The sequence below is a fragment of the Natator depressus genome, chromosome 6 (genome assembly GCF_965152275.1).
Source record: "Natator depressus isolate rNatDep1 chromosome 6, rNatDep2.hap1, whole genome shotgun sequence".
Taxonomy (NCBI): domain Eukaryota; kingdom Metazoa; phylum Chordata; order Testudines; family Cheloniidae; genus Natator; species Natator depressus.
The window spans coordinates 36,562,526-36,575,681 of record NC_134239.1 but is presented as its reverse complement, the minus strand read 5'-3'; the positions used below and the strand labels follow the sequence as shown (position 1 = coordinate 36,575,681).

The following is a 13,156-nucleotide window of genomic DNA, read 5'->3' as shown; positions in this document are numbered from 1 at the left end:
GTCTCCTTATCCACTCAGTCCTTGGCAGGTCATCTTACACTAGAAACAAAAGTGCCAAGTTTCTGATGTGAACACTTGTCCACTGGAAACTGGATGGAGAGAAATTGATTTCTCACAATCCACCCAAACAGATATTACAGTAATCACTACTGGCTGATACAAACCAGGATTAGGTTTGCACCAGTGATCTAGACATGAACGGCTTTGTCTCATTACCAACTCATTAAGCGATCCAGTTGGCTTCTTATTCAGGTCTTTAAACCACATGTTGTAACAAGTAAAACAAGCAAACAGAAATTGTGCCATATACTAGATAAAGTAATAAGTTAAAAAAAAATGACCCAGAATCAATTAAAAGGTTTGGTCACAGCACCAATCCAGAATCTAGATATTACAAATGTCTATCTGAGATCTGATGCGGTGGCAACATAAAAGATATCAAGCCCTGTGCAATTATATTTGCATTCTAGTTTTATCCATTAGCAGTATCTTTATGCACAATCTGTTCCTTTTTTAATTGTAAATTAATTTAGAAAAAAATAAATCTTCTAGGACTAACAAGATGTTCTTGCCAGAATAGAAGCACATTTGTGCTTTTTTTTCTTATGAAATGATGCTCCTCAAGGATTTCAATTTAATTTTTTAAAACTCTAAATATAAAAAATTAAAAAGTCAGAGAGCATGAATGTTACTATGTCTGAGAGAAAATTATTACTGTGGGGGTTTTTAAAGAAATCCCGGTTACAGGGAATTGTGTTTGTAATTTCCATGGCAGTTTTGATCCTTAGTTAACTCTGCACAGTCAAAATTTAAAATATGCTTCTGGATCCATGACTACAAAATAATGAATGGTCTAAAGAAGACAGGATGCATAGATGTTTGATCTTTCTCCCAATACAAGAACAACGGAATATTCAATTAAGCGTGGCAAATTCAATAATGGTGAAATGAAATATGTTTTCAGGCAATGTACAAGTAATTTGTGGAACTTATTGCCACAAGATATAATTGAGGCCAAGAACGTAACAGGATTCCAAAACAGAATTGGACACTTTATATAGATAACAAGAATATCCAGAGTTATAATAGCCAATATTTATAAGAGACTTTTGGAAGGGATAGAAAGGCTCATAGGTGTAGGACTGGAAGGGACCTCGGGAGGTCATCTAGTCCAATCCCCTGCACTCAAGGCAGGACTAAGTAATAACTAGACAATTCTTGACAGGTACTTGCCTGGCATAAACCAACCTTTAACTATTGTAGGTTCGGAGGGATCTGTCCCTGGAAATGTGTTACCCATAATCACCCATTGCAGCATTTTTTGCACCTTCCTCTAAGGGAGATGATATTGGCCATTGTCAGAGACAAGATGGAGCACTGGTCTGTTCCATTCTATTAGTTTGTCCCTGCATAGTTAGCACCATTAAATAAATTAACACATACTATGCAGTGGTATTTACCTTTAGGCCAGTATTTATTCCAGATACTGAGAATGAAAAATACTAGAAATAATGCTGTAAATTTAATTACCATAGGTGGCAAGGTTGAATTTTTTTTAATGGCATCCCCTGTAGCTGCCTGACAGTATCTAGCATACAATAGATCAAATACCATACACGTGAAAAATGTCAGGGGCAAGAAAGACCCAAAGCCTTATACATTTTTGAAACAGTAAAAATAGTTACTCTTCTCTGGAGAGAAAATATAAATCCACTCTATGTAGTCCAAGCTTGCCTCCATCTGTGTTTTGGCTTCGCTGGTAACCGAAATAACCAGCAGACATAAACTGCTGTCTAGGTTTTCTCCTCAGACTATGCTCTTCTTATGTTCTTACAAGTCCTCTCTGTACCAGACCCTAATTTAATCAAGTACTTCAACTCCTTTTATAGCATGCTAGTATGACTCTCTGCCCTTTCATGTAGGGTTTGAACAGTTGTAGGTAGGATGTCTTAAGAGAGGAGCTCTACATCCATATTTAGGGTCAGAGAGTCAGCAACTCTGTTGAACATGTTAGGCACATACAATATACATGATTTTGAGAAGCAGTCTTATGTTTTATAGGCTCAGTTTTTGCCTACATTTAAATGTAAAACCACGTCCGGCAGTTAGAGGTCTAAGTTGCAATGATTTGGGCTGCAATTAGTTGTGCTCACAAAACCGAGGCCGGATTTTGTGAACCAAAGATGTTTAAACATGGGAAAAAATGGGCCAGTCCTGGGGTCCTTATTTCTTTAGGGTAAACTGATCAATTTTAATGGGAAAGAATCATTGTACAAATAAAGTAGAGGATGTAGCAATTGCCATATCTCAAAGTAGGTTTTAAGTGCGACTTATATTGAACCTAGCCATGTGCTCAGCCTCTGTATAGGAGTGAATTTCACCTGTTTGAAACTGCTCGCTTTCCTTTGGGGTATGCATCTCTTACTATGTGTTTCTGAAGTGGTAGCACGATGGGACCCCAAGCCTAGTTGAGAACTGTAGGCACTGTTGTAATACAAATGACGATAATTGTGCTAACGTCTATGGAGTATTCAAACCTCCTGAAATGATAACATATTGGAGTAGTTCCCTGCTGTGCATCTCCTTATCTACAGTACTTACCACACTGCATAAGCAATACTGTGGGGATTCTGTCACATCTTTCTCTCCCAGTACTTCCCGATAGTTATTTTCTGCTGCTGGAATATCAGTGATTAGCTGTTTACTTCTCTGCCTCCCACCCCCAGTCCCCATCTGTCTGTCAGCACTGCGTCTATATTTGGCAGAAAATACCACGGGCAACAACTAACTGCTAGCTCTAGTGAGCTTGGAACCATTTTGAGGAAAGCAGTGCCAGCCTTACTCTAGGCAGGAATGGGATAACACATTGGGTTAGCTGCAGCTCTGCTGTGCTTATTGTTTTAAGTAGGGCAGGCAGCGCATATGAAGCTTGCTGCATGTAAAACATTGAGCAAGAAAGATATTGTTGAAAGTTAGGTTATTAAGGAATTGCAGAGCTGTGCACCAAGTCTTCTTTTGACCAGATGCAGAATTATGCTTCTACTTTGCTGGTTGGGAACATTTTGTTGTTGTTGTTGCCTGATCCCTGAAGCACATCTGTGAAACAAAGATAACATTCAGTCCTTTTTCTTCTTTGCTTATGGAGGGGTGAGGTGTTGGGAACAGAGGTAAAAGGTGCACAGTAGATCCCCAGTGGAGGAAATGTTCTGCAGAATTTCTTTTACGAGGCATATGTGGAATGAAAGAATAGGCCAATGGGTGACTGCAGTCAGTGAAACTCTTTCTGCATTGAGAAACACTGTATTTGCATGAAAATCATCGGCAGGACAACTGGAGGGAGGGAAAAAAATGTGGCTTTTCTCTTGTTGCAGGGGTTGCTAAAGGTACAACAGTGTTTGCCTTGCAGTAGGATCACTTCTTTTCCCAGCTGACTGAGTACAGTTTGGCACCCTGGAAGTGTGCAACGGGGATGTTCTCTTCGCTATGCAGGGAAAAGGTTTTGGTTGCATATTAAAGACCTGTTGTTTAGAAAACTCAGCTAGTCCACATTTATACCACATCGAGGTCCCAGTTCAGCAAGGTAACTGAGCATGGGCCTAACATTAAGCAATAAGTTAAAGCTAGGCATGTGCTTAACAATCATGATAAATCAGAACCTTAAGGTTTGATCTTGCTCTCATTCAAGTCAGTGGTAAAGGTCTGATTGCTTTGAATGGGAGCAGGATCCAGCCCATAGAAACAATCGTAAACCAGGAGCTGATTGAGCAGATGGGATAGCCAAGGAACGAAAATATGGCTGCAGAGAAAAGGGAAACATCCATTAAATTCATGTTTTGTGATGCTTTAGCGCAGGGGAGTCATTTGCTCGTCATCTGCTTATGTAACTATTCCCAGTGTTGGTCAGCCTTACGGTAGTATGTAATGTCCTGCAGATGACATTGGGAGACTTGAACCTGGGAGCTTCCACCAATTTCATTGGCAAAAGGCAAATGACCTCTGTGTCATCCCAAATTATAAGAGAACAGGAGATGTTACTTCTGAGATAGAATGCAAGTAATCTCTGTGTGTGTTCTGATCAGTTTTGAAGGGCAGTCTCGTTTAGCATAGAAAGAGGGGGAATACATACAGAACCTCACCTATCCATAGCTGGATAAAGGGTGGTCAGCCCTTAAAGACAAAAATTAAAAAAACAAACAGAAAAGAAGTTAAAAATCCAGGCATTGGACTCTGCTCTAGTTTATACTTGAAAACCTAGCAGGTGGTACAGAACTGCCAGTCAGAAGAATGCAACAGTGGTTCAGTTGTGGCTTCGGGTGCATTGTCTTTACTGGGAGCTACAGCCTTGTGAGGTACACTTGTGTGGAGGTACATACATGATGGTCATATATGAATTCCTCACAAGCACTGATGAATTCAGCCTCATACCTCATTGTGAAGTAGGCTATTATCCACAGTCTATAGCTAGGGAAACTGAGGCACAGAGAAGTGAAATGACTTTCCTAAAGTGTCACAGAGTCAGGGGGAGAATCAGGAATCTCCTGATTTCCAGTTCAGTGCCTCACCCGTAAAACAATCCTTTCTCTCTAAGCGTATGTCTATGCTGCAATTAGACACCTGCGGCTGGCCCATGCCAGGTGATTTGGGCTGCAGGGCTGTCTAATTGTGGTGTAGACATTCCAGCTTGGGCTGCGCTCTCGGACCTTCCTACCTCTCAGGGTCAGAATCGTTGCCCTGACGAGCAATAAAGGTGGGAAAAAGAACATGTATTAGTTCTGTTAAAATTTCAAATAAAATATTTTATTAATTTTTTATGGAAAATTTCTAAATGAAAATGTTCATTTTGATTCATTAGAAATTATTTAATATGTGTTTTGAATTTTAAAAAAAGTTTCATTGTTCAAAAACTGAAAAGCTTTCATTTTCAGTTTTTGGATTTTGTGGTCAGCCCCCTTTCTCTTTTTCTAACTTTCTTCCCTTTTTTCACATAGGAAAAAGTGGGAGAGGAAGTGGTTTTTCCCCTCTCTCTAACCCAGGGGTGGCCAACCTGAGCCTGAGAAGGAGCCAGAATTTACCAATGTATGTTGCCAAAGAGCCATGGTAATACATCAGCAGCCCTCCAAACCTGTTCCTAGTGTCTCCCACCCACCAGCAGCCCCGCCGATCAGCGCCTCCCTCTCCCCCCCCACACCTCCCGATCAGCTGTTTCGTGGCGTGCAGGAGGCTTGGGGGGGCGGGAGAGCAAGGACACGGTGGGCTCAGGGAAGGCGGCAGAGTGGGGGCAGGTCTTGTGGCAGAGCCAGGGGTTGAGCAGTGAGCACCCCCCAGCACGCTGGAAAGTTGGTGCCTGTAGCTCCAGCCCTGGAGTCGGTGCCTACTATACAAGGAGCCGCATATTAACTTCTGAAGAGCCGCATGTGGCTCCGGAGCCACAGGTTGGCCACCCCTGCTCTAACCTTTTCCTATGGGCAGAAACCTTGGGGAAAAAAGTAAAAATGTGAGAACGTGGGGGAGAGAACATCTTCTCACTTTTACTTTTTTCCCCCAATTAGAAAAATGTGAATGAATGTGAAACAAATTTTTAAAAAATGAGATTAGCATTTTCTCACACTTTTAAGAAACTGTTTTCACACTTTTCTAGTTGGAAAAATAAAACAAAGTGTGAGTGGTTTTCCGTCAGTGGTGCAGACTTTTTAACTTTTTAAAAAAAGTTTTAAAGTTGGGGAAAAAATAGAACAAAATAGTAAAAGAGAAATCCATCACTTTCCCAGACATTTTTTACTGAAAAAGGTTTGAAAGAATTAAGAAAAGGTGAATCTGGGTAAACCCAGTTTGTCTCAGCTTCCCCTTTCTTTTTTTTTTCCCCCCACTGGAGAAAAAAGGAAAAACTTGAGAAGGGAGTTGAACAAGAGCGCAATTTTTCCCATGTTCAGAAACAGAACTGAAGCAAACAAACGAAAAAGCAATTAAAAACTTAACTATAATTTTTGTTTTGGGTTTAAAATTTCCCATCAAAATTTGAAAAATTTAATAGAAAATGATATTTTTCCCATGAGAACTTGGGGGTGATTGAAGAAGAGATCTAAGGAATTGTAGCAAAGGTAAAAGACCGAGTGAAAGCTTCAGGAGAGGCGACTGAGTTTTATGTAATTTACAGAATTCTAGAAGGTGAGATGCCAACTCATAGGACTTGCCACCACTTTCCTCACTTCATCTGCTGCTTATGTGGTATTCAGTGATTCTCTGCCAAGGAAGATAGATAAACCTTCCGTTTGCACTCTGAGCTCTGTTTGCAAAGTCCATTACTATTTTTTAGAATGGTTCAATGTTTTTTTTAAAAAAAATAAACAAATGTAACTTCCGAGCACCTATAAGAAGCCATTCTGTGGTGTTATTGGAAGGCAAACTAGTAAAGAAATAAATTTTCAGTTTAAAACTTCTGATTATTATAAACATCAGAGGGAAGGAGTACTCTGTGATAGTAATAAATATTAAAAATAAATTGAGGTTGCTCCTCTGTTAATGAATTAGTCATTACATAGATTGTCATCATCATAGCTTAATGTGTTCTGTTCTGAAGGATTTTTCTATGTTACATTCTCCAGTAGACATTTTAGCTGAGGACGTGCCTGGGAACAATATTTGACCCTCAGACGTCCTTGAAGTGCTACACTCTTTAGAAAAAGCTTGGAAAGCTTTTTTGTTTTTGCCTGTACACCTGTTAGATACTTTCAGTCAGGAACAGATTTAAAAGTTTCCTTATGAACATATAGTGTTAAATATGCAGAGTAAACTCACTAGAGGAGAGGTTAGTGTGCTTTCTTGTTTCTGTGCTTATTACAAAGAGTATTTTGAATATACATCTTCTGCCACGACTGGATGCTCCTTTTTCAATATCTCTATCAAATTCTGTTCTCAAAGCAGCTGTCTCATTATTTGTATGGTGCTAGAGCTAGTCAAGCGTCTTAGCTGACAAATGACACTTTCAGAAACTTTTACCTTACATCAAATTTTCTATGACACTTCACCCACTTGCACCATCAGTGAATGAATTTGTCCCTAGTCTTTTACCTACAGTATAACCACACTTCTGAGTTTGGTAGGGATCTGTGGTAGAATGCCAGAAGGCAAGAGATGAAAGGTAGTGCAAACATAATGACAACATGGCAAACTGTGTAAGGTATATATTATTTGTCAAGATCCATCAATTGCTTTTCTGGATTCTACAATCTTGGCAAGGTATCATGTATCCAGAGAGAGCTGCCAGTATCCCAGCTGTTGTATAAGTTCAGGAGAAAACTGTAAATATATTGTAGTTGAAAGCCAAATTCATTGGTAATATAAATGGTGGCAAGAGATTCTTGGTAAAAGATTTCCGGAAAATAAGTATAAGTGGTATCGTAATACAACTTGCCCCAAATGGTATGCAATGAGTTTGCAAAATGGATGTATCTTACTCATTTGGAGGCTTAAAATGGAGTGAGGGTAGCAGGAAAAGCAACTAACTGGAGTGTGGGCCCCAAAATACCAGAGTTATTTCCCGTTGTGAACCTAAGGAATAACTGCAGTGGTTCTAACGGTTGGAAATGTTGTGTTTCGACAGTGACTGCTGCACTCCCACTTACTCCAATTTTTTTGAACACCTTACATCCGACATGGTCCTTACACCAACATTCACATCACAGCTTAGTCTGGCCTGCAGACTTCTGGCGCTGTCATTTTGCTTACACCAGGCCCTAATCTGCATGCTTATGCCAGGCCAGTTTCTTAGCTTAAACCAGGTCTAAATCTGGCCAAGAATCCACTCTGTTCGATAAATCTGTCCCAATATTTTATTATCGGGTACTCTTACTCAAACGGAAAAGCACTTTATTTCACATGTAGTCCCGGTCAAGTCAACGGGACAATTTCCAGTGTAAAGTGCTTCTCAGTATGAGTAAGAGTATCTCAGTCTGGCCCTCAATGATGAATGAGTTGTTTAAACAGTATTTAGTCATAGAATTTCTGCCTTAGAATTCCTCTGTCTTGTCAAATATTTAGTGTTTATTTTTTTGCTTGAGTATTTCCTTGGTCGTCTTTACTCCACTCCTGCAACTACCCTTCATTCATTTTTTCCCCCTTGTTGTCTCACTGACTGGCTCAGTGTCGCCTGCATGCAGACTCTGTTGGTTTCAGCAGTTGGCGGTTTGCACTGGTTCAGTGACCACCTTATATCATTCCTATTTTTGCTTTAGTTTTTCCTATCTGCCTACCCCATTCCCTGTAGAAATAGTGGCTCCAAAAAATGTTTTTGACTGGCAGCACAGAGCTGCAGTCTTCAAGGTGTTGCATATTCAAGGTGAGTAATGGATTGTACTGCAGGTTGAGTTTATTCAGATGCATTTTGATTCTTGATCTTGCCCATCATCTCCTTTGACTGAAAGGCGAATTTTTACTTCAACAACAGCAGACAGTTTGCTTTTCTTAATACATCTGGTCTCTATGACTGTGTTGTGATTCTTTTGCTTGGCATGCATTTATGTTATGAAGTACCAAGAATAGTCCCTGGTGCATAATAAAGTGAGGTTAACAATTTTTGCATGAGTTCTACATGTGTTCATGTAGATCAATAAAACTAAGTTTGAGACCATCAACTCCCTTATTATTAGCTACTGTCATTGTTTCACTAACAGAAGGGTCTGTTTTTATCTTTTGTGAGAAAGGTTTGACTTTTACATGGGGGGTGGATGAGAGGAAGGAATGTTATGGCTTAGTGTTGTGTGCGAGAGCAGCTTTTATTTAAAAGAATAAGAATCGGTCAGTTACAATTAAATCTATAGCATTAGACGTTCAAATGTCCAAAAACTAATTATTTTTGTTCTCCCCTGAATTTGTATCTAATTATCAGACATAGTTTCTCTGACTGCTTATCTTTTCTTATTTTAAAATTATTTTAAGCCCTGCTTTTCTAAACTGTGATATCACAAGTGTTGGCCTTATTAAATTATACAGTTATGGTAATTGTGTATACAAATTAGTCACACAAGTAATTGTATACCCATCTTTGTTTATTCACTGTCAAAAATTAGGACCGAACATCAAGTTCTCTAAACCATGTGCTAGCAGAGTTATTCGCATATGACCAAGATTTTTTGTACTTGCCCAGATAGCCCACGAGAATAGGCTATTTGTCAGTAATTCTGACTTAGCTTTGCAGTTCTGGATGATAACCAATTTGAATCTTTCCCAAGATATGAAAACAGTTCTGGTTCAGTCCGTGATTTGCATCAGTTCTTATTTTATCAGAAATCGTTCACCCTTCCATTTGGTCGTCATAGAGATTCATCACTCTTGAACAGGGGCATATAGATGACTTTTTTTTTATTTGGGAAGGCTAGAGTTAAAAAGTAATAAAATAATAGCTGTTTAATGTTGCTTCCAGGTGTAGTTTTGTGCCATAACTATGTTTGTCCTCTTTTAATCCAGTGAGATAAATGAACTTCTGGTCCAGATGTAGTGTTTCCTTTATTTATGAATGTAATCCCTACATTTTTGGGAGGCCTAAAACCATCCACACCCTTTTGGCTCTCTCTCCCTCCCCACCCCTCCACCCCGGTGTCTGCACCCATGCTGAATTTTTTCTCAGTACTAATAATATGCCATTTATCATCCTGTAGAAAAGTACTGTTGCTGAGGCAGTGCGATCCAGTGGCTAGAACACAGAACAGGGACACTGATTTTTACTAACAACAAGGAGTCCGGTGGCACCTTAAAGACTAACAGATTTATTTGGGCATAAGCTTTTTTTAACCCACGAAAGCTTATGCCCAAATAAATCTGTTAGACTTTAAGGTGCCACCGGACTCCTTGTTTGTGAATACAGACTAACACGGCTGCCCCTCTGATACTAAGAAAAGGAGTACTAGTGGCACCTTAGAGACTAACCAGTTTAGTCCTCCTTTTCTTTTTGTGAATACAGACTAACACGGCTGCTACTCTGAAATCCTCTGATACTGATTTTACTGTGGCTGAGTGAACTTTATTACCACCATTGTACGTGCCTGGCTGGATAGATTTTCTTTATGGGCAAAGATTCTTAAGAAGAATCATCATGTATCCTCTCCCCTGCTTACAAGAGTTGTGCTGGAAATAGAATGTTAGAAATTTCTGTAAATTTCTGATAACCATGGCAACAGTTACATTAGCTTTACAGTAACTACTAAGGGTTTGTCTACAGTGCAATTAAAAACCCACAGCTGGCTTGTGTCAGCTGACTCGGACTTGTGGGGCTTGGGCTGCAAGGTTGTTTAATTGCAATGTAGACACCTGGGCTCAGGGACCCTACGAAGTGGAGGGTCCCAGAGCTCAGGCTGCAGCCCAAGTTCAGAAGTCTACACTGCAATTAAACAGCCCCTCAGCCCAAGCCCCGCGAGCCCGAATCTGGTGGCACAGGCCAGCTGGGAGTGTCTAACTGCAGTGTAGACATAACTTCTATACTCAACTCTGCCACTGTGAGAAGGGTTACTGGTGTTAACCCCCGCTTTCCAAATAGGGAATGTGGGCCATAGGCAGGTTAAGTATCTTGTCCAAGGCCACGTAAGTCAGAGACAGAATTAGCATTAGAATTCAGGAGTTCTTACTTGCTGTGTTGTGATCACTCTGTTCTTAGAGCTTATCGGTCCCAAGGTTTTGAGCCATGTCATACCCTCCCATACATATGCTCCTCAGTGTACATTTTAACCATTCCCACGCCTTTTACTTGGTGGTTCATAGCTTGAATTATGCTGTGTTTCTTACTGAATAAAATTCCCCGAAGAATAGGATAGTGATAGATGTGCAAGTGTATAAATGCCTTGTTTCCTAGATATTTAGGTCCAAATCCAGTTTATAAGTGAAATAAATAGGTCATTCTTTCTCTCGCTCTCTCTCGGACATGAATGCCCAATGTAAACAATATAGAAGGGAAACGTATTTTCTTAAGGGTCTTTGTACATTAAAAAAGGGAAGTGGATTCCTTCTGGAAGTTAAAACCACTCATGGGCCTGAATGGAAAAAAAAAATCATGAACTCCTCTTAAGATGCCAGAATACATCAGTGATGGGAAAAGAATTAATGCAAAAGGGACTGGAGGGATTAGAAACAATTGGGGCCGGATTCTCCATTCCCTGCATGCTTTCTAGTCACTTACATCAGCACAAAATGAATGTAAAATGCTACTGAGTCACGATGGCAGTCAGTTTGCATGTACTTTACATTGATATAAATGACTGTCCAAGGTGCTAGGCAATGGAGGATCAGCCCCAGTGAGATTAATTTGAAAAAGTGTAAACAAATATAGCCAGGAAAAAATAAGTCCCAACCCTCTGTCTCTTACGGGAGAGAGAGAAAAGGGGGAAGCAGGAATTCAGTTTGGAGATTCTGGAGGTTTGTACGAGTTTATGAAAGGGCTGCAACTTTTTTTTTTTAAATTTTGCTGGTTTAACGGATGAACTAACTGTAATCTTCAGCAAAGCTGTATTTTCAGTGAGTTCCACAAAACAGCAATAAGTCTTCATCCAACTGGCATTGGAGAGAGAAAGTCACTATTGAGTCTGATTAAGGCTTTATTTTTAAACTTGTTGTTTTCAGCACTTGTTCATTGGCTTTGAAAATATTCTTCACCAAATCAAACTGTTCTTTTTTGTCTGTTAAGCAAAGTCTTTTGCTATATTTTGTTGGTGCTGTTTCTTGTTCATTTCTCTCTCTGTGCTACAGTATCGCTGGTAATAGACTCCCACAGCTACACAGCAGAAAGGAAGAATCACTGTCGCTTTTGGCTTGTTATGCCATGATGATGTGTTTGTACATCTCTGTCTATATGTTGGAGACACTGACATAGTAGATAAAACAAAAGCATCTTCCTCGGCTGACGCTGATAATTATTTTAGTAAGCTGTTGGACTGTTTACAGTGTACTTCGTTTGGGGCCTAATTTTCAAACAGACCAATTTCCACTCTGTTACATCAACGAAATTTCCATTCTCCAGTCCAAATTGTCTGAGTCATTTCCTCAGAAAGATCATGGTATATAGCATCATAAAACAGTCCTCTTCCCAAATCAGAAGCTCATGGAAGCAAATTATTAAGCTTTGGAGAATAGAGCAACTACCATGCATTCAGTGACAAGGTAGTTAGTCAAGTGGTACCATAATTGATTATAAGTGGCGTTCCACATTTGTGTTTTTTTTATCTGCAGTGCAGTGATGCTCAAAAAGGTGTGACATTCTTTCAGGCCTTTTGGAAATATCAAAGAAAATAAAAGAATACATTTCAATTTGATCCTTGCAACTGAAAGTCCTGTTATGAGTAGAAGGAAGGGGCAGACACATCAGCAGAAATAGGAGCTGGCTTATGGAAAGTAAGATTTGATCTGTAGCCAAAGGATCACACTGCAAGTAGAGATCAGTCAATCTAAATACCACCGTAACTGCTACTTTTTTGTACTGATGCATAAGCACTAATGGTGGTGGAAGCTGTGTGAACTTGTTTTTGGTGTGACTATTAAAGATGGGTGAACCAGTTTGCGTAAAATTAAAACTGAGCCTCTTCTGGACCTGGAAATATTTTTAGTTAGTTTTATAAAAACATATTTTTCATTTTTGCCTGCCTATGAGATTTCTTTTTGTCATGGGGGGGAGGGGAGAAATATTAAAATACCAAGAGAATCTCTGTTCTTCTATGATTTCCAGCCAAATTTAGTCTCAAGAGGTCGAGAGAATCATCTGAAGTTTAGGTCACAGGCAGTTTTGGGAAATCTCCCACCAGCGATCACAATATAGACGCAGCTATAATGATCTCAGAAACTTACAGCAGTTTACATTTATTGTATTTTATTTTCAGGTGCAGAAACCTCACATTTCCCAACAGCCTTCCTGAGGTCAGCATTGTTTTCATATTTGTTAACGAAGCCCTCTCAGTGATTCTGCGCTCCATTCATTCTGCTATTGACCGGACTCCTCATCACCTGCTCAAAGAAATTGTCTTAGTGGATGATAACAGTAATAATGGTAAGGGCTCTCTTTGAAACACAGTTTTTTCATACAGACTGGATTGTGTATGACTATAAACAAAAATTTCCCTTAAATTTTGTATCACAGACATCCTGTTAGAATTTCAGATGGTGTGTTTGAGAAATGCTGGAG

The 13,156-nt window shown here is 39.6% G+C and overlaps 1 protein-coding gene across 3 annotated transcripts in view; it reads left to right on the top strand.

Annotated features, from left to right (window-relative positions):
* GALNT18 (polypeptide N-acetylgalactosaminyltransferase 18) overlaps nt 1-13,156 on the top strand; it is a 386,803-nt gene that overhangs the window by 169,291 nt on the left and 204,356 nt on the right. For all 3 annotated transcript variants that reach the window (XM_074955061.1, XM_074955060.1, XM_074955062.1), the window contains exon 3: nt 12,855-13,021. In XM_074955061.1, coding sequence (XP_074811162.1) covers nt 12,855-13,021 — 167 coding nt within the window. The remainder of the gene's footprint in view (nt 1-12,854; nt 13,022-13,156) is intronic.